General features: G+C 43.5%; 1 protein-coding gene across 2 annotated transcripts in view; it reads left to right on the forward strand.

Annotated features, from left to right (window-relative positions):
- Positions 1–26,393, forward strand: part of MON2 (MON2 homolog, regulator of endosome-to-Golgi trafficking) — a 131,345-nt gene that overhangs the window by 20,715 nt on the left and 84,237 nt on the right. For both annotated transcript variants that reach the window (XM_060244981.1, XM_060244982.1), the window contains exons 2-4: positions 8,813–8,876; positions 24,009–24,136; positions 25,764–25,895. In XM_060244981.1, coding sequence (XP_060100964.1) covers positions 8,813–8,876; positions 24,009–24,136; positions 25,764–25,895 — 324 coding nt within the window. The remainder of the gene's footprint in view (positions 1–8,812; positions 8,877–24,008; positions 24,137–25,763; positions 25,896–26,393) is intronic.

Raw genomic sequence — 26,393 nt, forward strand, 5'->3', positions numbered from 1 at the left:
TACTCCCGTGCTTTCGCCATAACCCATCAAATGTTGGCATTTTGATCTCTAGTTCCTCTACCTCTCCAAAACCCAGGTTGAACTTCAGGTAGTTCCGGATCTACATACTGCTGAAGCCTAGATTGTAGGATCTTTAACATGACCTTTCTGGCATATGAAATGAGTGCAGTGGTGCGATAGTTTGAAGATTCTTTGGCATTACCCTTCTTTGAGATTGAAATATAAACTGATCTTTTCCAATCCTGTGGCCACTGTTGCATTTTTCAAATTTGCTGATATAATGTGTGCATCACTTTAACAGCATCATCTTTTAGGACTTTGAATAGCTCAACTGGGATACCGTCATCACCGCTCGCTTTGTTGTTAGCAGGCCTCGAATTCAGTGGGACCTCATAGGAGCGCAGCTCCTGAACCTTTCTGACAGTTTCACTGTATCCTTCCAACCTTGTCCATTGAATAGTAGGTGCAGCTGCATAACAATCCCTGGATGAGCTCCACCACCTATTTTTCTACAAAATGACCCTTGGTTGTTAGTAATGCTCAAGGTCAGAAATATCATGGTTGTCAAGGACATTGAGATCCTTCTTGTATAATTCTTCTATGTATTCTTGCCACCTTTTCCTGATCTCTCTTACTTCTGTTAGGTCCCTACCATTTTTGTCCTTTATCATCACCATCTTTGCATGAAATGTTCCTTTGATTTCTCCCATTTTCTTGAAGAGATTGCTTGTCCTTCCCATTCTATTACTTTCCTCTATTGCTTTGCATTGTTCCTTCAGGAAGGCCTCCTTATCTCTCCTTGCTGTTCTCTGGAAATCTGCATTTAATTGGATGAATCTTTCCTTTTCACCTTTGCCTTTCGCTTTCCTTCTTTCCTCAGCTATTTGTAAAGCCTTATCATTCAGCCACTTTGCTTTCTTGCATTTCTTTTTCTTTGGGATGGTGCGGATTGCTGCCTTCTGTACAATGTCACGAACCTTCGCCCATAGTTCTTCAGGCACTCTATCAACTCTAGTTCCTTAAACTTATTCTTCACCTCCACTGTATATTCATAAGGGATGTGATCAAGGTCAAACCTGAATGTCCTAATGGCTTCCCCTACTACTCCTCTGCATATTACACCTAATCCAGTCAAGCCTTCTTTTGCCATTCTGAAATAATCTTTATAAAGTTTATATTTCTGGTACCTCATGTTACATTTTATGGCACGCATGGTCCAGCCCAACAAAGTGACATATATGTCAGATCCATCTCTCATAATGAATGAGCTTGACACCTCTGTCCTAAATGGTTGGAGTCAAGTATATCTTAAGGATGTCGCTCTCTAATATGAGCTTTACTCAGTTACTATAAAGTCAATGAATAAGACTATACTTCATGGATGTAAGCCACAAGAGGAATAGAAAGTGTCCTTCACTAGGAAACATAACTAGTACCTTCCCTTTAGGCTTAGAGTGACAGTGAATATTTTTATTTTTCATCTTTTATTTTCCGTCAGCCATTTGAATTAAACTGGATGTTTGTTACTGGGTAGACTGGTTTGTTTTAGATTATGCTGCTGGCATTTGTTTTGTATTTGCTTGTTATCTCCAGAGACTTGTTCATTTATAGATATTTTATATCATGATGTATCATCTGAAGTATTACAGGGGAGATTTCATTGTATTCTGTATTCAGATAGTCTTTGTCCTTGTGGTCTGGGTAAAATTGATACTCTGTCTCACAAAATATTGGAATGTTGGTTTTTTAACACTTTTAGAAACTATTGGATCTCACAGTTTTGAAACACTCTCTGTTTAATAAACTCCAAGGGGATAATATCCCCTTTCTGATGCTAGACAGTAATGCAAACAAAACCTATTTGGTTGCCAAATTTCTATCTACCATGTCTCCTTCAGTAAAAAACATATTATTCTTTTAGTTGTTGCTCAAGATCATCTTACTATAGGAGCCTTGAAAAGGAAATTTGTCATCTATACAACAGTGGCGTAAAAAGTTGTGGGATCATTTTATTCTAGGGAGAATAGCGGAAAACCCTCATATATGATCCAATCAGTAAAGCAAAAAGAATTCTTTGTTTCCATGTGGCACCCAATCGCAGACTACCTATTTCAACAAGGTGTACTACCTGCTAATGAATATTACAAATCTTCATTATTTTTTTTTTAAAAAGGGAGGAACACTTACCTTAGAATGTGCATAGATGTTTTTACTCATTGTTAAGCAAACTTACCTAAATCAGACTAAAAGGACTGAGTCTTAATTGAAATAAGAACCTGTACTATTTGATAGATTATTTGTACTGTTTTACTTGCTCTTTGTATGTAAAGGGTTTTTTTATTATTTGGTTTTTTGAAAAACATTTTTTAAAGTATATTGAAAAAAAGAGAGGAAAGGCTACGTTGAAGCAGTACAGGAAGTGTGGTTAAAATTAATGGAGGAAAGCAACATCAGGTAGCAGCCAACATATGGCAACCTCATAAGGTTTTCAAGGCAAGAAACAAACAGAGGTGTTTTGCCATTTCCTGCCTCTGCATAGCAACCCTTGAATTCCCTTGATTGTCTCCCATCTCATTACTAACTAGGACTAACTGTTCTTAGCTTCTGAGATCTGATGAGACTGAGCTACCATGGGCTAGTCACTTACATGCAGGTAATCTGGTATTTTGTGAAGAGTTAACGCAGTGACCAAATTTTTGAGCCTTGTTTTCATATAATATGCAAGTTTCTAGATGATGGGTATGAGTGAGTTCAGGAGTTAGAATGCAGTGATATTTTTGCAGTCACTGAGCCAGGTATTTTAGCATATCTGTTAAGTTTTATGCTGCTTTAGCAAGATTGCTCTGTATTAGGTAACTGTGTTGTGTGTTTAAAAATGGCAATAGGAGTTAACAGTAGACCACAGATCGCCATGCAGAAAGTGCCAGGTTGAATTTTTGGCATCTTCATTTGGTATCTTCACTCAACAGGTAGCTGGTATTGGAAAATACCTTTCTTTGAGATACTGGAGACCCATTGCCAGTTAGAGGAGCCACTGTTGATGGATAACCTGTTTCCATATAAAGCAGCTTTAATATGTTTATATACATTCAAGCAGTTTAAAATGTAAGCTGTGACAGCATCAGGCACTTTAAGAGAAAAACTGCTGATGCAACATTATGTAACTCCAACTATACTAGCTAATGAGAGACATGTGAAGCTAGTTAAGTGGGGTGTAACTTGATAGGCCAGCTCTACCATAAGAACCAGCAGCCTAGTCCTTAGCTTGTGCCTCGGCCACTCTTGGGTGAATGGAGAGGAAGGAGTGTTGGAGACGTGGAGAGCTATTTGATTACAGACTGAAACTCTGTCCGTTTGATTGATGATGGCTATGACCCTGGTATGTGTAGACTAATCTTTTGGACTTGTGACTCTGTACTTCTCTACTGGCTGGACTGTCTAACTGTGAACTGACTATTTGGAACTGCCTTTAACCACTCTTTTGCTCAACCCAATACAACTGTTTCAACTGGCTTACTGAGACTGTGTCTGTGTAGATTTTTTCCTCGAGGCTGCTCTTATCAGCACACTCAACCGCGGAACTTCCACGCACTATCTGACATCGGTTGTGGGCCCAGCGTGGTCTGCGTGAGAGTAAGCACTGTCGGCTGCAGCACTCGCCAGAAGGTCTACTCGTGAGTAAGCGAACAGTTTGGGGCGTGGCACTTTGTTGTGTTTCAGGCAACCATGGAGTCCAGCGTTCATATCTCTGGCTTCTTGATACAGAGGCTTAATGGAGATAATTATGGGACATGGTCAGAGAAGGTCACCCTACTGTTGAAGTTCCAGGGGCTGTGGGAGTACGTAGCACACCCCCCCGATATATCTACACTACATGCGGAGGATGATGCCGAGGTAATTGCAAAGCATAAGAGCAATGACGAGAAGGCGCTTGCATTGCTAGGCTTGACCTTGGAAGATTCACAACTCATCCATATCAATGGGTCTGATACAGCCAAGTCGTGCTGGGATGCACTAAAGGCGATATATGAGAGAGAAAGTGTTGGGTCACACATTTTCCTAATGAAAAAGCTCTTCTCCACACGTCTGGAGGCCGGTGGTGACATGATGACTCATTTGGAGCACATGACTCGTATGTTACACCAGCTGCAGGACAAGCAGGTAATTTTTACTCCCCTGCAGCAGGCCTATATAATCCTATGTTCTCTGGACAGTACGTATGACCAATTTGTGGCTAATCTAGACATTATTCCACAAGCTGATATTAACGTGTCCAGCATCACCCAACGCCTGTTGAATGAGGCTATGAGACGGAAGGACGCCGCTCACTTTCATTCAACAATGAATGTTCCTGCCCGGGAGGCTCTTAAAGGGGCAGAGTGCAAGGCAGTAGTAGCGAAAACAAAGGTTGTGCGTAAGTGCTACTTATGTGGGAGCACACTACACCTGCAACGCCAGTGTTCTTTGAACAAGAAGAAACATTCTCCAGCAGTTACCAAAGGAGGTGGGTGCAATGTAATCACTAATAATTCCTCCAGCAGTAGCCAGCAATTCATGATTGACAGCGGTGCTACGGAGCACATAGCCAAGGACAGGAAGCTCTTCGAGACTTTTACTCCTACGCAAGGTCAGAGCGTGAAGCTTGCAAATGGGCTGACTGCCAATGTAGCTGGGAATGGTCTTGTAAACATCCCGAGCCTGGGGAGGAAATTCCCAATGCTCAATGTTCCAAGCTTGAATTATAATCTGTTATCAGTTTCTGCATTGACTGAACACAATTATAAAGTTTGTTTTTCAGCTACTGACTGCAATATATGTACAGGTGAAATAACTGCAAAAGCTAAGAGGAAAGGCGACCTCTACTTTCTGGAAAGGGAGCAAACAGTACAGCATGTGAGTACTAATGAACCCCTGCATGATAACTGCATTCATCTTTGGCACCGCAGGCTGGGGCACCTTAATTTCCAGGCAGTGAAGAAGACGCTTCAGGCAGCTGGAATTAAGACCAAGCCGTGTGGGTGTTACATTGAATGTGAGGTGTGCAAAGCTGTGAAATCCAAGGCAGCAGCTGCAAAATCACCAAGCAAATTTCAGTCCGATGCCATACTCGACCTGGTGTTTGTCGACCTGATAGGTCCATTCCCTACAAGGAGTCTGGGCGGAGCAAAATTTGCGTTATGCATCGAAGACCACTTCTCAAGGTATGGATTCTGCTACCTACTTAGGTCCAAGGCAGAAACATTCCAAGCATTTCATAATTGGCTTCGGTTTGTGCACCGCAAGACAGGGAAGTACCCTAAGACTATCTTAAGTGACAACGGTACTGAATTCTGTAATGAGCGAATGATTGCTCTGTGCAGGAGGCACGGCATTGAAAGGAAATGCACCGCCCCCTACCGACCTCAGCATAATGCTTTCTGCGAACGCAGAAATCAAACCCTGACCAATATGTGCTTTTGCATGTTACAGGACAGTAATTTACCTATGAGTTACTGGGGAGAAGGCATGATGTGTGCTTCTCACATACTAAACTTGTCTTGGTCATCAGCCACAGGTATGATTCCTGCAGAGGCGTGGTACGGCAAGAAACCTTCCTTAGAGCATGTCAGGATCTTTGGGATTCCAGCATACGTCCACATCCCAAAGGAGCTCAGAAGGAAAGGGAAAAATAAAGCTGTAAGATTATTGTTTGTTGGCTACACTAACAATCACCGAGCTTTCAGGTTCTGCCACGATGGGGAGAAGAAAATAACGACTAGCGCATCGGCTAGCTTCCTTGAAAAAACCGTTGGCTGGCAGCGAACGTCCTCAACTCTAATCATTCCGGCCGGAGTGAAACAAGAGCCGCTACCCGTTCCTGAGAGGGGGAGGAGGAGCCCGTCGCTTAGCAACGGAGACATCAAGGAAGAACCGTTAACTCCTACGTCGCCAGGAGCCAGCGTTTCTCTGCAACCTGAGACGGCAGCACAACAGACTGAGTCTGATGCAGCTGAGGAGCCCATTCTTCGGCGGTCCGCTCGAGAAACGAGGCCACCTGATCGCTATAGTCCAGGACAGACATGCGCTGTGATTGCTGAACCTTCGAGTTACGACAGCATACAGCACCTATCAGCAGCAGAGCAGGCTGGATGGCGCGCTGCAATGAAGTCTGAACTAGAATCCCTGCAAAGCCAGCACGTCTATGAGGAAACGACTCTACCTAGCGGTCAGAGACTCATAGGATGTAAATGGGTGTATAAGCTGAAGGCTGGCATAGATGGTACTACTCAGTACAAGGCCAGGCTTGTAGCCCAAGGTTTTTTACAGGGGGGCAAGACTATGACGAAACTTTTGCGCCTACTTTGAAGGCAACATCACTGTTTTGTGCACTCACTATTGCTGCCAAGCAGAAATGTTTAGTTAGGCACCTTGATGTGAAAACAGCATACTTACATGCACCACTGAGGCACAATATATATATGAGAAAACCCTTAGGTGTCTCAGATGATGGTGATAATGCTAACACTTGCTGGTTGCTTAAGAAATCCCTGTATGGCTTAAAGCAATCCGGGTTCGAATGGAACCAACATTTGGTGGATAACCTTAAAATGATGGGTTATAAACAAGGAGTTGCAGATCCCTGTGTGTTCATGAAGGGAACAGGGGAGCAACGTTCCATCATCTTAATCTTTGTTGATGATCTGGCACTGATATGCAAAACTGCCAAAATAATGAATGACACAATTGATGCTCTAAAGGCAAAATTCACTGTAAGAGATCTAGGAGAGATCAGGCAGTATGTGGGTTTGGAAATTGCTAAAGTAAATGATGGGTACAAGGTATCACAGAGGGCTAAGATATCCCAATTACTAAAACAGTTCAAAATGGAACAGTGTAAAGGGGTACAAAATTCTATGCTACCATGTAATGAATCTGAATGTGAACAGAGTCCACTGTTTGATCAAGGTATATATCAATCCCTGATTGGAAGTCTGACATATCTCGCAAACTGGTCCAGACCAGATATAGCCATGGCCACTAATGTTTTGGCTAGAGCTGTTAAAGATCCTAGGCAAATGCATTGGCTAGCAGCCAAACACATATTAAGATATCTGAAACAAACCATAGACTGGAGTTTATTCCTAACACCTACTGGTGATCTTAATATGTACGCCTATGCGGATGCTAGTTTCGCTAATGATCCTAAAACTAGACAGTCCACAACAGGAATGGCTATCTTTCTGGGAGGCGCCCTAATTGGGTGGAGATCACTGAAACAAAAACATGTGTCCCTGTCCACCTGCGAGGCAGAATACGCCGCGTTGAGCGCAGTGTGTACAGAAATCATCTGGTTTAAACAACTATTGTTGGATTTTGGCATATGTCACATGAATCCCATTGTTGTAAGGGAAGACAATCAGGCAGCTATCCAGTTAGCAACCTCTCATGGAGTTAAGAACAGGTCTAAACATACAGATGTGCGCTTTCATAATGTAAAGCAATGTTTAGATGACAAACTGATAGCACTGGAATACTGTGAAACGAATGCCAACATCGCTGATGTATTTACAAAACTGCAAACCCATATAAAGCACAAAGAAAGTTGTGTATCTTTGGGGCTTAGAAAATGATACAGTGAAGTCTTGTATGTATAAATGAATGTATAAGAAACTGAAATGTGTTATGATGAGCTAACCTGTATAGTACATGTCGTTACATAAGGGGAGAATGACAGCATCAGGCACTTTAAGAGAAAAACTGCTGATGCAACATTATGTAACTCCAACTATACTAGCTAATGAGAGACATGTGAAGCTAGTTAAGTGGGGTGTAACTTGATAGGCCAGCTCTACCATAAGAACCAGCAGCCTAGTCCTTAGCTTGTGCCTCGGCCACTCTTGGGTGAATGGAGAGGAAGGAGTGTTGGAGACGTGGAGAGCTATTTGATTACAGACTGAAACTCTGTCCGTTTGATTGATGATGGCTATGACCCTGGTATGTGTAGACTAATCTTTTGGACTTGTGACTCTGTACTTCTCTACTGGCTGGACTGTCTAACTGTGAACTGACTATTTGGAACTGCCTTTAACCACTCTTTTGCTCAACCCAATACAACTGTTTCAACTGGCTTACTGAGACTGTGTCTGTGTAGATTTTTTCCTCGAGGCTGCTCTTATCAGCACACTCAACCGCGGAACTTCCACGCACTATCTGACAAGCTGCCATGCCCAAGCACAGCCTACCCTAGAGTAACTCTATAGTCACCTAACTCAGTGAAACCCCCAAATCTGCTGAACTTGATGGGTTTCCTTGGGAGGTGCTTAAAATGAAATTGTGTAATGTATTCATTAAAGATATTTTGTTCCAGACTTCAAAACTAATTTAAAATTGATTTAAAATTAAATCTGAAGATACCAAGGGATACAATGAATGAGAAACTTTGCAAATCATTGGGGGGGGGGGGGTGTGCACACACATGCATAGTCACATTCACTCTTTGGATCATGGCAGTGATCTAAAGAAACTAAGCCATTAGATTCTGCTTCTGGAGATACCAAGGGATACAATGAATGAGAAACTTTGCAAATCATTTGGGGGGGGGGGGTGTGCGCACACATGCATAGTCACATTCACTCTTTGGATCATGGCAGTGATCTAAAGAAACTAAGCCATTAGATTCTGCTTCTGGTGGAAGTGATTTCCACAACCATGGAAAGAAAAAAAATCACACACACAGTTTAAAATTGCTTCATTTGATTAAATTGAAATAATTATTTTTATATTATTCAACCTAAGCATTAGTTTTTGACATAATATTGTCTCTTTTTTACAGGCTGCTGAATCGGGAATAATAAAAGTTAAAACAATAGCTGCACGAAATACTGAAATCTTGGCAGGTAATTATTTGCAAAAAGAATGAAGCCTGGAAGTATATTTTATGCTGAGTTCTTTGAAGTAAAGACTGATGAATTATCACATATTGCTTTAGAGGGAAGAAATGTATTAAATTTACACTGAAAACACAAGTGTTGATGTTGCAACCATTTTCTCACTTATGAATAGTACACAGTGCACTGGTCTAATTTATAGCTTTAAAAGATTAAAATGTATTAATTCTCTAGTGCAAAGCAAGCTGAGTCATAGAACTTTTAAAAAATTGTCTCAATGGTCCTGAATGTTTGACTTATGAAGCTCCAAAGCATACCTTCAGTTTTTCTTTTGACTATATTACATTTTGTCAAAAATTAACAAATGTTCATAAGCCCTACCTTCACTGATCTGAAAATTTAGTATGTATGCATAAATTGTGGAATTTCACTACCAGGGGCGTAGCTAGGGCTTTGGGGGCCCGGGGCCCAAGATTTATGTGGGCCCCCCTATGTGTGTGCACGCCGCCAGAAACAGGATATGATGTCACTTCCGGTGATGTCACTTCCGCAAGATGGCCACCACTTGCGAGGGAGCCCTGCTGGAAACAGGAAGTGATGTAACTTCCCCAAAATGGCCACCACATGTGGGGGGGAAACAGGAAGTGGCGGCACCCCCCCCAAGATGGCACTGCTGGTGCGATCTAGGTCATGTGATTGATAACCTGATTACCCCACCACACCATGTGACAGGGGGAAATGCCACAAGCAGCCTGCTGGCCCAGCTGTTCCCCTTGTGCCCTGAACTTGTGGGACTTCTATATTAAGCAAGCTTACAAGAAAAACAAGGAAAACAAAAACAGGCATACTGATGTGGTTTTCAACAAGCAAAGCTATAAGGAGGTCCCCATGGAACGTCTAATCACTTAGATTTTCTCCCAAGCTAGGATTTCCCTTGCCTTTATGCTAGTTGCTACTATCAGATCTTTCCAGGGATCCCTGGATGTCCCATAAGTAAGAATAAGCCAGTCAGCTATTTGTTAAAAGCAGTTCTTTATCTATTCCACCCTTTGGGTGAAGAAGTACTTCCTTTTATCCGGTTTAACCTGACTGCTCAGCAATTTCATTGAATGCCCACAAGTTCTTGTATTGTGAGAAAGGGAGAAAAGTACTTCTTTCTCTACTTTCTCCATCCCATGCATTATCTTGTAAACCTATATCATGTCACCCCGCAGTTGACGTTTCTCCAAGCTAAAGAGTCCCAAGAGTTTCAACCTTTCTTCATAGGGAAAGTGTTCCAGCCCTTTAATCATTCTAGTTGCCCTTTTCTGGACTTTTTCCAATGCTATAATATCCTTTTTGAGGTGCGGTGACCAGAATTGCACACAGTATTCCAAATGAGACTGCACCATCAATTTATACAGGGGTTTATGATACTGGTTGATTTGTTTTCAATTCCCTTCCTAATAATTCCCAGCATGGCGTTGGCCTTTTTTATTGCAAACGCACACTGTCTTGACATTTTCAGTGAGTTATCTACCATGACCCCAAGATCTTTCTCTTGGTCAGTCTCTGCCGTTCACAACCCATCAACTTGTATTTGTAGCTGGGATTCTTGGCCCCAATGTGCATTGCTTTGCAGTTTGCACTTGGCCACACTGAACCTCATCTGCCCACTCACCCAGCCTCAACAGATCCCTTTGGAGTGCCTCACAATCCTCTCTGGTTCTCACCACCCTGAACAATTTAGCGTCATCTGCAGACTTGGCCACTTCACTGCTCACTCCCAACTCCAAATCATTTATGAACAAGTTAAAGAGCATGGGACCCAGTACTGAGCCCTGCGGCACCCCACTGCTTACTAGCTTGGTGTCAGGGGGTGTGGTCTCATATGCAAATGACTTCCTGCTGGGCTTCTTCTACCAAAAATGCCCTGCAAAAACAATAGTGATGTCAGGAGGTGTGGCCTAATATGCAGATGAGTTCCTGCTGGGCTTTTTCTACTCAAAAAGCTCTGGTAATGCATGACATTTTCTCTGTATAAAAAAACCCTTGCTTACAAGAGCTAGGTGACTGGTGTCTGTACATTTCAAGTCAGTGTCCCTAAGAGCATAAGAGAAGCCATGTTGAGTCAGACCAGTGGCTCATCCAGTCTAACACACTCTGTGTCATACAGTGGCCAAAAAGGTGCCATCAAAAGGTCCTCCAGTTGGGCCAGAGCTCCAGAAGCTCCCCCACACTGTTGCCCCCCAAGCACTAAAAATGCAGAGCATCACTGCCCTAGACATAACAACGTAACAGAAGCCATGTTGGATCAGACCAACGGACCAACGGCCCATCCAGTTCAACACTCTGTGCCACACAGTGGGCAAAGCCCAGGGGTTATCAGGAAGTCTACCACAAGCAGGGCCAGAACTCCAGAAGCCTCCCCCGACCACTGTTGCCCCCCAAGCTCTAAGAATGCAGAGCATCACTGCCCTAGACATAAGAACATAACAGAAGCTACATTGGATCAGGCCAATGACCCATCTGGTCCAACACTCTGTGTCACACAGTGGCCAAAACCCAGGTGCCATCAGGAGGTCCATCAGAGGAGCCAGTACACTAGAAGCCCTCCCACTGTGCCCCTCCAAGCACCAAGAATATGGAGCATCACTGCCTCAGACCTAAGAACATAAGAGAAGCCATGTTGGATCAGGCCAATGGCCCATCCAGTTCAACACAGTTCAACACACTGTATCACAGAGTGGCCAAAAAACCCAGGTGCCATCAGGAGGTCCACCAGTGGGGCCAGAACTCCAGAAGCCCTCCCACTCTTGCCCCCCAAGCACCAAGAATACCCGGCACCACTGCCTCAGACATAAGAATGTAAGAGAATCCATGTTGGTTCAGGCCAATGGCCCATCTGGTCCAACACTCTGTGTCACACAGTGGCCAAAACCCAGGTGCCATCAGAAAGTCCACCAGCAGAGCCAGACCTTGGCCTCTTATCCAAATGAAAGAGCAATTCGATGTAAGTAAAAACATGCTAAATACATACAGCAAAGTTGCCAGGATGCAGTCCTCTTGAAATATGTCTAATGCATTCTCAGCCCACAGAAGACTGTCTCTACTCCAGATCCCAACCCTGCCCTCCCTCGGACAACTTACAGGCCCTCCATTTTGAGACTGAATTGCTAATTCAGTTTCACAATGACACAAAGCTATCCAATGTGAAAAGGCACATTGTCGCCAATGTTGGAATTTTAATTTAAATGCTGTCCTTTCGGGGGGGGGGGGGATAAAAATACCATTGCTTTGGAGAGGCTCAAAGAATTCTTTGGGGATCCACACACTAGGATATTTCTAAATCCATTCAAAATTAGTCACCACAGCCCCAGATGGTTAGCATATTGAAAATGAGAAGAAGGGGACTCTAAGCTATTTTTCTCCTTCGTGAAAATTGGATTTCTAATTGTTAGGAAAGAAGGTTCCAAAGTCACATTTAGAGGGGGGAAAGATGCAAGTTTCTGGTTCCACTGGTGAACGGTATGTCTAGTCATGAAGCAATGTATCAAAGAACTTGTGTGTGTGTGTGTGTGTGTAATTTGGGGTATAAGCTTTAGAAGCAATAGTAGGAAGTTTGAGTCCAGAGGCACCTTTAAGGCTAAAGAAAGTTTAATTCTGGGTGTATGCACACTTCCTTACATTCTGGGTGTATGCACACTTCCTCAGATACATTATCAGGAGTTGACAAAATTCCTTTAAGTCAGGCGCCCAAGTGTTCCGAGCATTTTAAACAAAGCAGGAGTCAAGTTGCACCTTTAAGACCAACCAATTCTTATTTAGAACGTAAGCTTTCGTGTGCTCTTAAGCACACTTTATCAGACGAGGAATCCAGCACAGTGAGCAAAGCCATATATAGCTGAGCAGAGCCATTCATAGCTGGTAGGCAGTTTAAAGTCAGGCCATTAATAACAAGGCTTATGCTGTATGTGAAGAGCATCACATATGCTCAAGTGACATCTTGGAGGCAAATGCAGAATACTTTAGACTGTTCCCAGCTTGCCCGGACATGTCCAAGCGACAAGGTTTCCGCCCAGGGGAGGGAACATTTGAAGAATCCCTTTCCCTAATGATGGGCCCTGGCTCCAACTTGCAAGCGCCCTTGACAGCGGCAGGGACTGGAAAAGGGCAGAAACCAGCCACGACGCTATCCCATGCCCTCTTACCTGGCCCCACGGAGGATAGCGGCAGCTGCTGTCTGGCTGCCGCTTCTGCAGACATGCCCAAGTCGGAGCACAGGCCCGCGCATGGCTCTCCTCGGACTGGCGCCTCCCCTCGGCTGAAAAGGCGCGCCAACGCCGGCCTTCTTTCCCGCAAAGAACCGGCCTCAAGAGGTCAGAAAAGAGACTTGCTCTCGCCTCTGAGGCGAGGGAACGAGGGAGGGGGGTGGAGAAAAAGCGACGCGCCTTTCCCGCGCTTTCAGCCGATTACATGAGAGAGAGGGGGAAAAAAGGGGAGAGGGGGAAGGGAAGGGAACGAGGAGCCCCGCCGTGCGCGCGCGCTCCCCCTTGCAGCGCAGCAACATGGCTATTGTTTGGGGGCCCCCTTGGCAATGCGGGGACCCCACGGACCTGGGGCGGACCGCCCCGCCCGCCCCCCCTCCCAACGCCATTGTTCACTACTCCCATTTAAATTATTAATTGATGGAAGGGCAACTTGTAAGTGCAGCGTGGATGTTCATTGATGCAAGACTTCTGTGTGGAGTGTCATCTTAAAAGAAAAATGGCAGCCACTTGCCTGATAAATGCTGAAAAGGCAATTTAGTGCAATGCCAGCAATCAGAGAAGGATCCCAAGAAAAAGGGATGAAGGAATGGGAAAGACTTTTTCAATTAATGTTTTTATTTTTTATAAGTGGAAGGTAGGATGAAAGGGGTTGCACAGTTATGAAATAGTGTAATGACATAATGCCTTCTTCTTTAAAAAAAAACTGCCATCATTTACCAACTATATGCTAGAAACATGTTTCAGAATTTGGGTGGATTTTGAAGGGGTTCGTTTCTTTATCCTGTCTTTATTTTATATGGAGTGCTGTCATTTCTGTGGAAAATCAACAAATCCTACATACATGCTGTTATTCTGCTGCTGAAGCATCCATCCTTATCAGTTGCACAAACAGGATATTACACTCTCCAGGGAGTAGCACTCCTACCCCCCACAGTTGAGAACTGGTTCCCCAGAATTTAGCCTAGCTCCAATAAAATAAAACCACTATGGAATTTGCATATTCACTCTTCCCTGTTTTAATTTTTGAAGCAAAATCCATTTCAAAAAACCATATGCCATCCACAATTAATCATGTGGTTTTAAATATATATATTTACTTGTAGAAGTCTGAATCTCAGTCAAAGACAGAAGACTCTGTAAGAGGAGGGGAAAGATGACATGAACTCTTTCACTGAGACAGTTTGAGTAAATATTTCATTCATGTGTGAAAGGAAATACTTCCTTCTCTTCTCCTAGGCTGTGTGACTGGCCCAAGGTCATGTAGTATGTAACGTATGCTTTGAGGCTAAGTGGGGATCTGAAGTCTGGTCTTTCCAATCTCAGACCAATACTCTAACAACTAAACCACTCACATACTGGATACTCAGTACAAATCCCCAAATTTGTCTCAATCCATTGTAAATACTGGCTTCTAAGATACTCTGGCCTGAAAATACAGGAGCATTTTTTTGGTTGAAATAGGATCCAGGACAGCAGAATTATCTCACTTTTTGTATTTGTTGAACTAACTTTATCTCCTCCCCCCTCACAGAGACAAAAAGGGGCTAATTATATATTCCATTTCTTTTTTTTTTAAGTTGCAAGTCTCAGAATACCAAAATCACCTGCAAACATTTAAACCACAGGCCTCTTCTCTCCCCTCTCCCCCACACTGCTAAAGAGAGAAATATCCTCTACTCCCTGTTCCAGCACACATGGTTAATAAAAAAAAATCCCCATCCCCTCCATTTCTTTTTCCGCTAAAGTTGTAAGTCCCAGGATTCCAGAGTTATCTTAACTTATAGTACATTGTCTGTTTTGATGATCCACAGGCTGAGAGTAGGGGCTTTAGACAGAACTTCCAAAGATCCTAAGGAAAAAAATAAGGTAAGGCAGTGGAGGGTTGCTTTTATGTGGTGAGTACAGGGCCAGCTCGCCCACTAGGCAAATTAGGTATTTGCCTAGGGCTCCAGCAGGGCGGGGGGCACCAAATTGGCCCTCTACCCCTCTTCATGCCCTAGACAAATCCCTACTTTCCCTCTTCCTTTGCCCGCCCACCCCTTCCCCTCCTTTGTAGCTTGCCTGCCCCGCCAACTGCCCCTGCCTCCCCAGTAGCTTGCCCACCGTCCTCTTCCTCTGCCTGCCCACCCCTTCTCCTCATACATAGCTCGCCCACCCCACCTCCTCCCTGCCGTCTGTCCTCTTCCTCTGCCCCCCCCCTCAGTAGCTTGCCCACCCTGCCTCTTCCCTGCCATCTGTCCTTTTCCTCTGACTGCCCACTCCTACACCCTTCAGTAGCTTGCCCACCATCCTCTTCCTCTGCCCGCCCGCCCCTTCTCCTCCTCTGTAGCTCACTTGGCCCGCCTCTTCCCTGTTGTTCGTCCTCTCCCTCTACCTGCCTGTCCCTTTCCCCCCTCAGTAGCTCACCCGCCCCGCCTCCTCCCTGCCATCTGTCCTCTTCCTCCACCCACCCGTCCCTTCCCCTCCTCCACAGCTTGCCCACTCCGCCGCCTCCCTGCCGTCTGTCCTTTTCCTCCAACCACCCCTGCCCCTCCTCTGTAGCTCACCCGCCCTTCTTCCTCCCTGCCGTCTGTCCCCTTCCTCCACCCACCCGCCCTTTCCCTCCTCTGTAGCTCATCCACCCTGCTTCCTCCCTGTCACTTGTCCGCCACGTGGGGCGGTGGGGTGTGCACTGCAGGGTGGCAGTGCAGAGAGGAACAGCAGGCCGTGAGTCTGCCTGGAGCACCACGTGCTCTAGGGCGAGCTCTGGGTGAGTAAATGTCCCAGAGTCCCAAGAAAGCAGTGTTGGCAGCCTGTGTGCAAGTGGAGAGTCTAAGAGCGCACAGTTTTGAATGTCAGAGCAGTGATAATTACGGGATCCTGCGCAAAATAATTTCAAAGACATAAGATTCAGGGTAAATCCAGGATGAGAATATATGGATTTTCTGACTCTGACTAAATTAGGGGGGAGGGGCTTCCCAGAAAGGTGACAAAAAGAAATTTTATCCAGGCAGGGTGGACAGAAGGGCTGGCAAGGCCGAGACTTCCCCATGCCTGGAGCAGGCTGGTAGACTAGGAAAAATTCAGGCAGGCTCAGCAAAAGGTAATCAGCTCACCTGGCTGCTTGATAGATTTTGTACTGAGAAAGACTAGCATTTGCTGATGAACTTACCTTGATAGACCAAGGTGGGTGTCTGGTTTTGCAAGCCCCTGTGACAGTGGGTAGGCATGCAGATCCCCCATCAGTGAATCAGTCTCCTGCCCATAGTTTTGGCCACTCATAAGCATAGCCTGACCTCACCTTCTCCAAAGCAAATCATTGCTAGCTCCTACCATAGCTGCCAAAACAAATTTAGCCAAGATGTAATCAGGGCAAAAAGCACACATCTAGATAGGAAAGGGGTCCTTGGTAACACTCCCTCACACCCAAAGCTAAAAATCTAATTGCAATGGGGTCATTTCTTTCTCTAAGGCAGGGCCACCAGGACACAGGAATAATGCAATTATTAATAACTCATCTAAAGCAAACCTTAACTCTTGATCCATTACTTACATCAGATAGTTTCAGCGGGTAACCAAGATGGTCTGCAAATATAGAATTTTGAGAGTCAGTACTCCCTTTACCATATACCAATGAAGGGAGCTTTGACTCTTGAAAGCTTATACCCCCAAATCTTGTTGGTTTCTAAGGTACAATTGGACTCAAATCTAATTGTACTTACATCAGTATTAGTGTTGCAGGCGGCAAGAAATACGTACATTCTTCTGTCCAGCTACTAAGGCTTCCTAATTACTAATTGGATTGATCTTTCCATCCTTTCTGTCTCTTGTTTCCTCACAGACTGGTATTATCTACTGAAAGTCTCCTCCCCCTCTTATCTCTACAAAAACAAACAAAACTATCCCTGTGCCTCCTAGGAACTTGTTAAATTGCTACAAAGACACACAGGACTGACTGACCTTGAGAACCTGACAGCCCAAGCAGATTCATGATATTACCAGGCAGTGGGGGGGCATTGTCTTCTCTGAGAAATCCTGAGGGCTTGTGCCCCACTTTCCCCCCCACCCCGTAGTTTATGCCCCTGCTTTGCAATAAAAACAGCAAGCTATTCAAATCCATTATAAACAAGACAAAGACATGTTTGAGTAGTTCTATTGGTGATTAAGGAGCCAAAGGTTGCGCTACCTTGATCAGACTTTGTGGTCAGATGATATAAGGAAGGATAGGATCTTCCCTCTCTCCAAGTAAGATCTAAGGTATTAGCGACTACTGGTTTGCATCTGTTGTCTGAAATTATTAGTACAACCAGATTTTTACAGTGAATTTGATATCTATTGTGGCGTAATTATTTGATAATTTTCTGTCTTTGAAATGTGATGTGCAGTGTTGGTTGAAAGCACTGCTGGCAAAGCAATTTCTAGAAGCTTAAGCCTTTTGATTTATCAGATTGGGGGTGTAGATGTTTTGAGATCTACTAATGTTGTAAAACAAAACATATTAGCCATTGCCCTAAGATATTTTCTCTTTATCACTTCTACTTTATATGTTTCATTTTTCTTTTGTTTTTATTGCTGTCATGATTGCTGACATAAGTGGGAAAGCTATGCAGGTAATGTCAGCTAAACCTCCAAACTCTCAAACTAAGTCAACTAATCAAAAAGGCTTTTCCCTTTTGAAGAACTAGAGCAATTTTAATATTTTTGAAGACCAGGTTGAACTAAAATTGTGCTGGATAAGCCTTACAACTGCCCCAATCTGTGTGCTAGCTAGTCTTGAGATATTCAAGCATTTTATAAAACAACTGTTGCCCAGTTTTATCAGTAGTGAATGACAGTGGCATAATTAGGATTCAGAGGAAGTGTGCTAATTTAGGTAAGTCTGATTGGCTTTCTAGTGTTCCTCTTTAATTGGAGACCAGTGCTACTAAATGTATCTCTGACAGGCAGGTGGGAGTACCCCAGTCAGCTGTGCGACAGGGGGAAGAGGAAGCCAGGGCAAGCTGGGTGCCAGTGCACAAGTGAGTTGTGTAGTAAGGAGAGGTGAAAGGTGGTGATGGTTTTCAAACAAGGCTAATTTTTCGGACCCTGACAACTTTGTATAAACCCTCTACTTAAAGTCTATGGTAATGGCTATATTTTAAGTGTGGGCTGTTAGTTCAGAACTGAGCACTATGCTGTATTATGATCCAGAAACCCACAACTAATTTGTTTATTCAGTAACATACATGTAATTTATGGTATAGTACAACAATGGGTGGAAGGTAGACTAGTCTGCTGGATTTTCAACTAGTCAGCAGTCATTCAACTGTTGATTGCTGGGATTCTTACAAAGAAAGCTTGAATTAAGTGCCTCTTGGTCTGATCTAGTAAGGCAAGTCTTTATTCTTAAGCAAGAGGGGCATGTCTCAGTTATGCCTTAACTATTGGAAGTTCCTGAGCATATAGTCTTTCTTTGGGGACAGTACATCTGTAAAAAATTAAATAGACCAAGTAAGATTGAGGTCAGTCTACCAATGATTTAACAGAATTTGTTGGATTTTATTCACTGAGGTCTGACCCTGTCAAGTCATGAAGCTCATGGATTTGCTATGCTGTTCAGAAACAACAGACAATCTCCCCTTATGGTGTTTATTTAACTATTGTGGGAAAGTTAAAAAATACTCTGAGATCCCAAGTTTCTTCAGACAAAAATATGTTTGGGGACCTGTTAGAATAGTGTTGCTGATAATGGAAGTGGTTGGCACTGTTTTAAATTTAATCAACTTAATCAGAATATAAGCTTTTATGTATTAGGCCCAGGCAAGGAAGGCTGATGTTGAAAAGCATATCTGATTTTTCAAGCTACCTTAACACAATTGTGTTAGTGTAAACCAAATGAAGAAAATTGTTTGTGTTAAATGCTTACTATAGATTAAACTAACAAAATGTATCTGTTGGTGGTGTTGCAAAGCTTCTGAGTGAATGCAGTGGGGAGGCACTTATTGGGATAATAAAAATTATTTTAATTTCAAAAAGTATAACCTATTTCATACATTAACAAATTCAACAATGCCTTCTAGGCTCAAGTATTGTAATATGCAAATTTGATAGGTGATTTGCTTTAAAATCTTATTATTTTCACTAAGTGAAAGTAGTTGTTTGTGGCTTGATTTCAAAGAAATGCTGGCAAGGCAAAATAACGTATCCTGTATTTCATTTAAACCTGTGTTGCTACCCTTTCAGAGCAACTATGCATGCTTAGTCAGCATGCCAGATGTCCATAGCCCATGTAGTTGCTGCACTGATTTTAAAGGGTTGCCAATCCCTCATTTTTGGGGCAGAGGATCTCCTGATTTGGAGGCACTCCCTGCTTAAGGGTTAACATAAAGCAAGGGGGGGGGGGTTGAATGCCCACTGGGCACTCCATTATACCCTATGGAGACTGGTCTCCTAGGAAAGGGGTGTCAAACTATGGCCTGTGGGCCAGAATTGATCTGCCTAGGGCTTTAATCTGGGCTGTGGCCAGGGCCAGTACATGTGAGTAGGTGAGATAGGTGGCTGCCTAGGGCACCACCTTGAGGCAGGGGTAGGCACCCTCTCCCTGCTTGCACCAACCGTGATACTCTGTGTTGTTCTTTCTTCACTCCAATTGTTTGAAGTGAAGAAAGAAGGGTGTAACCCCTGCCCAGCTCCCTCTGAAGTGGAAGAGGGCTGGGCAAGGACAGGCCAAGTGTTCTCAGCCCGCCCCTTGCCCAGCCTTCTCCCGTTTCAGAGGGAGCTGGGCAGGGGCCGCCTGCATCATTCTTGCTTCACTTTGAGGAACTGATTGCTTGGAGCGAAGAAAGAAGGATGTGGGCAACCCCAGCCCAGCTCCATGTGAAGTGGGAGAGGGCTGGGCAAGGGGCAGGCTGAGCATTTTTTCTCAGCTCTGAGTGATCAGAGCCAAGAAAGAACATTTGCACAAAGCCCACCGTCGCAATGACATCTCTTCTGGGTGACGTCATCGTGCTGTGCTCTCAGTGCATGAAATTAGAGTCTGGGGGGGGGGGTGAGGATGCAGGGTTCTGCCTGGGCGGCAGAACCCCTAGCCCTGGGGCTAGCTGCGGCTCTCTTCTCTCTCCCGCCCTGCCCCTGCCTGTTCTCGCCCTTCCAAGCCACCTGTGTGTGTGCAGAGAGTGGGGCTGCTGAACTTTCCTCATCTTTGCTGGCTTCTCCTGTGTCCACGTGAGTCTGCTATAGTTATTTGCTGAAGTTTGCTGGCTGAGGGGAGAGAGGGCTTGCTTGTAAATGTTGTGCATCTCGGTGGAAGCTTTTCTCTTGTGTTGATTGAGCTAAAGGCAGAAGCCAGGTGGGTCTGCTAGAGTTCTGGGTTATCAATAATCCCTTGTGCCTCCATTCTTCTTGGGGTAGTGTTTGTTTAATCAAGCGGGCAGAGGTTACCAGCATCGAGGCACTGCTGTTGAAGACGCAGCTGCGCTGGGCAGGGCATATTTCTAGGATGGAAAACCACCGCCTTCCCAAGATTGCCCTGTATGGCGAACTCTCCACCAGCCATCGAAATAGAGGGGCACCAAAGAAGAGGTACAAGGACTCCTTGAAGAAATCCCTTAGCACCTGTCACATCAACCATCACCAGTGGTCTGACCTAGCCTCAGATCGCAAAGCATGGAGACACACCATCCACCAGGCTGTCTCTTCCTTTGAGAACACACGCATAGCTGGTCTTGAGGACAAAAGGAGATTGAGGAAGAATCGCACTGCTACAGGACCAACCCTAAATCAGACTTTTCCCTGCAGCCGCTGTGGCCGGACCTGCCTGTCCCACATTGGTCTTGTCAGCCACCAGCGAGCCTGCAGCAAACGTGGACTATTGCACCCTTCTTAAATCTTCGTTCGCGAAGCCAAGCCGAGAGAGATTTAGGCCATGGCTCAGTTGAAGAGCCTCTGCTTGTCATGCAGAGTCCTAACTTCTATCCCTTGCATTTCCAGTAAAAAGACCAAGTTGTGACTTATTATTGGAAAGATTTCAACCTGAGTCTCTGGAGAGCCATAGCCACTCTGAGTAGACTGGGGGAGGGGGGAGCTTGCAATACCCAGCCATTTCATGTTTTCCCCTGGGTCCTAGGCTGGCTCAAAGAATTGACCGTGAGAGCTGCCTGGGGAAAGGGTTTGCTGCCCACTCCAGACAATATGGGTGTGTCAGCCTAGTGCTACACTGCATCTTTAATTGTGTTTGTCTGTGTCCTTTTATCTCCATTACCTGGCATAATATTTTATGATAAACATGGCCTGATAAAGTTCCATTTATGTAAGATAAATATAACAAATGAAATTGACACCCCCGCTAAGCACACCACGAGACTGGACTACTGTAATGCCCTCTACTTGGGGCTACCTTTGTCGCAAACCCAGAAACTTCGGCTAGTGCAGAACACGGCTGCTAGACTGCTACTGGGGCGGCCCAAGTGGGAGCACATACAGCCAGCACTGCAGGAATTGCACTAGCTACCAGTAGTGTACCGGATTCGTTACAAAGTGCTGGTTATTACCTTTAAAGCCCTATATGGCCGAGGACCTATTTACCTGAGGGACCGTCTGTCCCTACACGTTCCCCAGAAAGTGCTGAGATCTGGATCCCAACATCTCCTAGTGATACCCGGGCTGAAGGAGGTGAGACTGTTAACCACCAGGGATCGGGCCTTTTCAGTGGCAGTCCCCTCTTGGTGGAACCAATTGCTGGAAGAGGTTAGGGCCTTGCAGGACATCGCTCAGTTCTGCAAGGCCTGTAAGACCGTTCTCTTCCGACAAGCCTTCAGTTGACTGTAGAAGAATCCTGGAAGAATCCTGGAACAACTGTCATCTTGAGAATGAGTAGCATCTAATCTAGCACCAACTGTATACTGTTTTTAATATATATTATTTAATGATTTTATTTATTTTATGATTGTGATCATTGTTCTTTGATCTGATGTAAGCTGCCCTGAGCCCTCCTTGGCAGGGAGGGTGGGGTATAAATCAAATTAAACATAAACATAATGGAGAATCAATCTGTGAGTATCTGGGGCTCTGAGGGAGGGGCTGTTTTTTATGGTAGAGGCACCAAATTTTCCGCATAGCATCTGGTTCCTATCCTAAACCACTACCACCTCAGGTTTCAAAAATATTGAACCAGAGATCCATTTCTATGAGCCCCCAAAGAAGGTGCCACCGTCCTCCATTATTTCCAATGAAAAGAAGGCATTTAAAAGGAGCATGGCCCCTTTTAACATGATGGCCATAACTCCCTTTGGAGTTCAGTCATCTTTGTCACAACCTTGCTCCTGACTCCACCCGCAAAGTCCCCAGATATTTCCTGCATCAGATTTGGCAACCCTACCTTGGTATAATAATCTTGCATAGCTGCGCCATTCCGGTAGCAACCTCATTTAAATGAGAGGCTGGGCATCAAGTGCAGTAGCCTTTCTCTGGGTGGGAAGAAGACATACCTACTTCTAGGGTTTACAGATCTGACTCAAGAAATATCTGGGGACTTTGGGGGTGGAGCCAGGAGACTTTGGGGGTGGAGCCAGAAGCAAGGTTGTGACAAGCACGATTGAACTCCAGAGGGAGTTCTGGCCATCTCATCTCATCTGCACACCTTTTAAATGCCTTCTTTCCATTTGGAAATAATAAAGCATAGGGGCACCTTCTTTTAAGACTCATAGAATTGGACCCCCTGGCCCAATTTTGAGGAGAGGCACTGGATGCTATGCTTAAAATTTGGTGCCTCTACCTCAGAAAACAGCCTCCCCGCAGAGTCCCAGATACCCACAGATCAATTCTCCATTATACTCTATGGGAATTGGTCTCCATAGGGATGGAGTGCCCAGCAGATATTTCCCTCCCACCCCACCCCCCTTTCCGCTACCCCTGAAGCAGGGAGAGAACCTCCAAACTGGGGGATCCCCTTTCCCGAACTGGGGATTGACAACCCTACCTATTTCTCTTGTATTACACAAGGATAATATTTTTCACTGTTTATGTATTTATTTTTTAATTCTTTTGAAACTGTCTCCATTATTGCCCAATAACAATGTTTGACCAAATGTTAGTCCCAGTTATTTAATCTGTGTGATAGTTTGGCCTATAGCAATAGTTTACAAGTGAGTAATGATTTTTTAGCTCTCCCATTTTGTTTGTACATGTTTCTTAATCAGAAGATTCCACTTCTGAATGTGATTTTTTTTTAAGTCATGGTGGGTTTTATGTAGGTGGAGGTTGTTAATTACTCCTGATTGATGGCAAAAAAATGCTAGAAGGTACAGTAGAAGGGGATTGGAACCTGTCATTTTAACTTTCTGCTTCTGTAGTGGTGGTAGAATGAACCTATGTTGAAACAAGTACATTTAAGAGGTTTCAAAGAATAGGAGGCACAGGGAACCAGATGTCCTGTTCAATAATCCCTGGATTCTAACCCCAGAAACATATGGCCATTGGGCCATCTTGCTCATTGTAGTCTACTCTGGAAGGCAGCAGCTCTCCAAGATCCTACTGGGAAATCTTTATCATTGCTTGAAGTCCTTGCCACCTTGTTCAAATGAACTCATCCCATCCATTTACCTTCTGCTTCTTTCCATTTCCTTTCTGAGTTCATTTGAACAAGGTGGCAAGGAGGGTCTGGGACAATGAGATAGTCAGAAGAAAAAATGCCGCACTAACAAGCAGGCAAAAAGAGATTAAAATGACTCTGGCTTTTTTTACTCTCTCTTGACTTCTTCAAAATATGAGTTTATGTAAAATTTAAGTAAAAGTGATGAGATGGAATCTATTTCAGCTTTGAATGTTTTAATGCATATATTGTACATAGCATTGTAGTGACTGTGTCAAGATTGAAGAAACATTATCTTTATTAGTAAATTCTGTAAACTACTGATATTTTTTTTCTGTTTAAAAGCCTTGAAGGAGAACAGCTCAGAGGTGGTGCAGCCTTTTCTAATGGGCTGTGGAACAAAGGAACCAAAGATAACTCAGCTATGTTTAGCAGCTATACAGAGACTCATGTCTCATGAAGTTGTTTCAGAGGTAAGATTGGGATAGTTAACGCTCTACATAGCTGAACAATTTACAACTTTAACCAAGATTTATGTAGAGTTGCTATCAACATTTTAAGTTCAATAATGTACTTCTGATATCCTGTTTTGAATTTTAAGTCACTACTTAAATCACTGGGTAGCCTATTGCAGGGCGGTTCAGAACCAAGAAAATTGGTGGTTTTACAATTCACCAAATGGGGCATAAACTGCCTGGAATAAATGTAAAAGAGGAAGGTAAATGGTTTTTCAAGAATTTGTTATTCTTTAACAATTCTTAGCTAATACTTTTGTGAGGTTTGTGATCATGCATTATGTTGTTAAAAGCATAAGATTGCAAAAGTCCCTTTATGTAACTAATATTCCTTTAAAAACTTCAAGAGGTATTGTTGTTATGCTTGATGATTAACAATCAAAAAATAACTCAAGAGATGGCATAGCCTGTATTTAACCCAGACTACCTGGGTTAGATACAGATAGCATTGGCAGATCCCCCACCCCACCCCCAGCTACTAGAGGCAGATGGAAGACAGGGTTGCCAAATCCAGATAGGGAAACTCCTAGAGATTTGAGGATGGAGCCTGATGAGGACAGAGATCTCAGTAGGGTATAATGCCATAGAAGCCACCCTCCGAAGTTCCAGTTTTCTCCGGGGGAACTGAACTCTGTGGTCTGTAATTCTGGGAGATCTCTAGGCCTGACCTGGAGCCTGGCATGCCTAGATAAAGGGGCAACCTACCATGCTTAAACAACTGGAACCTGCTCCTTCCTGCTCTTCTCCTTTTGTGTGAATATTCCCCTTCAGTTTCAAGCTTCAGAGCTATTTGTTAGCATTCTGGTAGCCAGTATAGTGTAGTGCACGGAATGTGGTGCTGAGATTGATGACTTTCTGCTATGGATCCTGAGAGTTGACTTTTGACCAATTGTTCTCTCTTGGTTTAGTTGCTTTGCATAGTATTGTATAGGCACAACAGAAACCTTACTTGGTTTCAAAACTGAATGGGGATGTCTGCATGAAGAGGAAGGGAGCAACATGCCGATATGAAATTAAACACATGTATTGTGGCATAGGTTATGGAAGGAGCCAAATAGTCAGTGGAAAAAACCCTGTAATTACAGCGTGTCCTAGGTTATATACAGTGTGTCCAGCACAAAGACAATTAGTTTTGTAGTTTAAACACGCTATGAAGTGAGGACATGATTTAAAAAGGAGACTAGCTGAATAATATGATGAAGAAACCATTTGTTTGTATACCTTGAGAAAAGAATTGTTAATGCAATATTTATAGAAAGACTTTATGTAATGTAATTAATTTTATCTAATTATTTAAAGAGAAATGCTTTAATTTACATATAAATTCAAACCAAATTATAAAAAGTTCCTACTTTAAAGTACTTAAAAAATAATTTATCTGAGTGTACTGTAATTTGTGTACTAGAACCAACTTCTGGCTGTTAACAGTGTCTTAAGATACTAACAAAAAGTATGAAAACACCTGGCATATCATATTATTTTTAAAAGTATATGAAGTTGATTCTTATTTTCTTAAAATATAAATTTAACATTCTTGTATGACTGGCACCCACTTTTACAACCATATCACATACTTTTTTCCAAGGCTGCAGCTGGAAATGTTATAAATATGCTATGGCAACTGATGGAAAATAATCTTGAAGAACTCAAGCTACTCCAGACTGTTCTTGTATTATTAACAACCAACACAGTTGTACATGATGAAGCACTGTCTAAGGTAGGCAAGGCATATTGGCAATATAAATAATTGTTTAGGTATTATATTTGTTATATTAAATTTATGAAAACAGATTTCACAATTTCACTATAACTGTGTTTTATTCACTATACTTGAACAACAAAGGACGTATTAAAATAAATTGCACTCCAAGAAAATGGGGGAGGGGGCTTTCACATTCCCATGCACGTCAGTGTTAATACTCTTCCCCAAAAGAGAAGGATTACTTAGAAAATTTATCAAAATGAATCATTTGTCAAAATAAATTTATTTTTGTCAAACACCAAAAGAATCATAGAGTTGGAAGTGACTCCCAGGGTCATCTAGTGCAAACCCCTGCACAGTGCAGGAAATTCACAAATACCTCCCCTATACCTGAATAATTATACTATGTGGACACATCAGTGAAGGCAGAACTAATTATACATTTTTAGCTTCTGAGATTTTTAGACCACTTAAATTGTCTATTGAAAATGTTAAGTTGACAGTTGTGCATTC

Source organism: Heteronotia binoei, chromosome 8 (assembly GCF_032191835.1).
Source record: "Heteronotia binoei isolate CCM8104 ecotype False Entrance Well chromosome 8, APGP_CSIRO_Hbin_v1, whole genome shotgun sequence".
Taxonomy (NCBI): domain Eukaryota; kingdom Metazoa; phylum Chordata; class Lepidosauria; order Squamata; family Gekkonidae; genus Heteronotia; species Heteronotia binoei.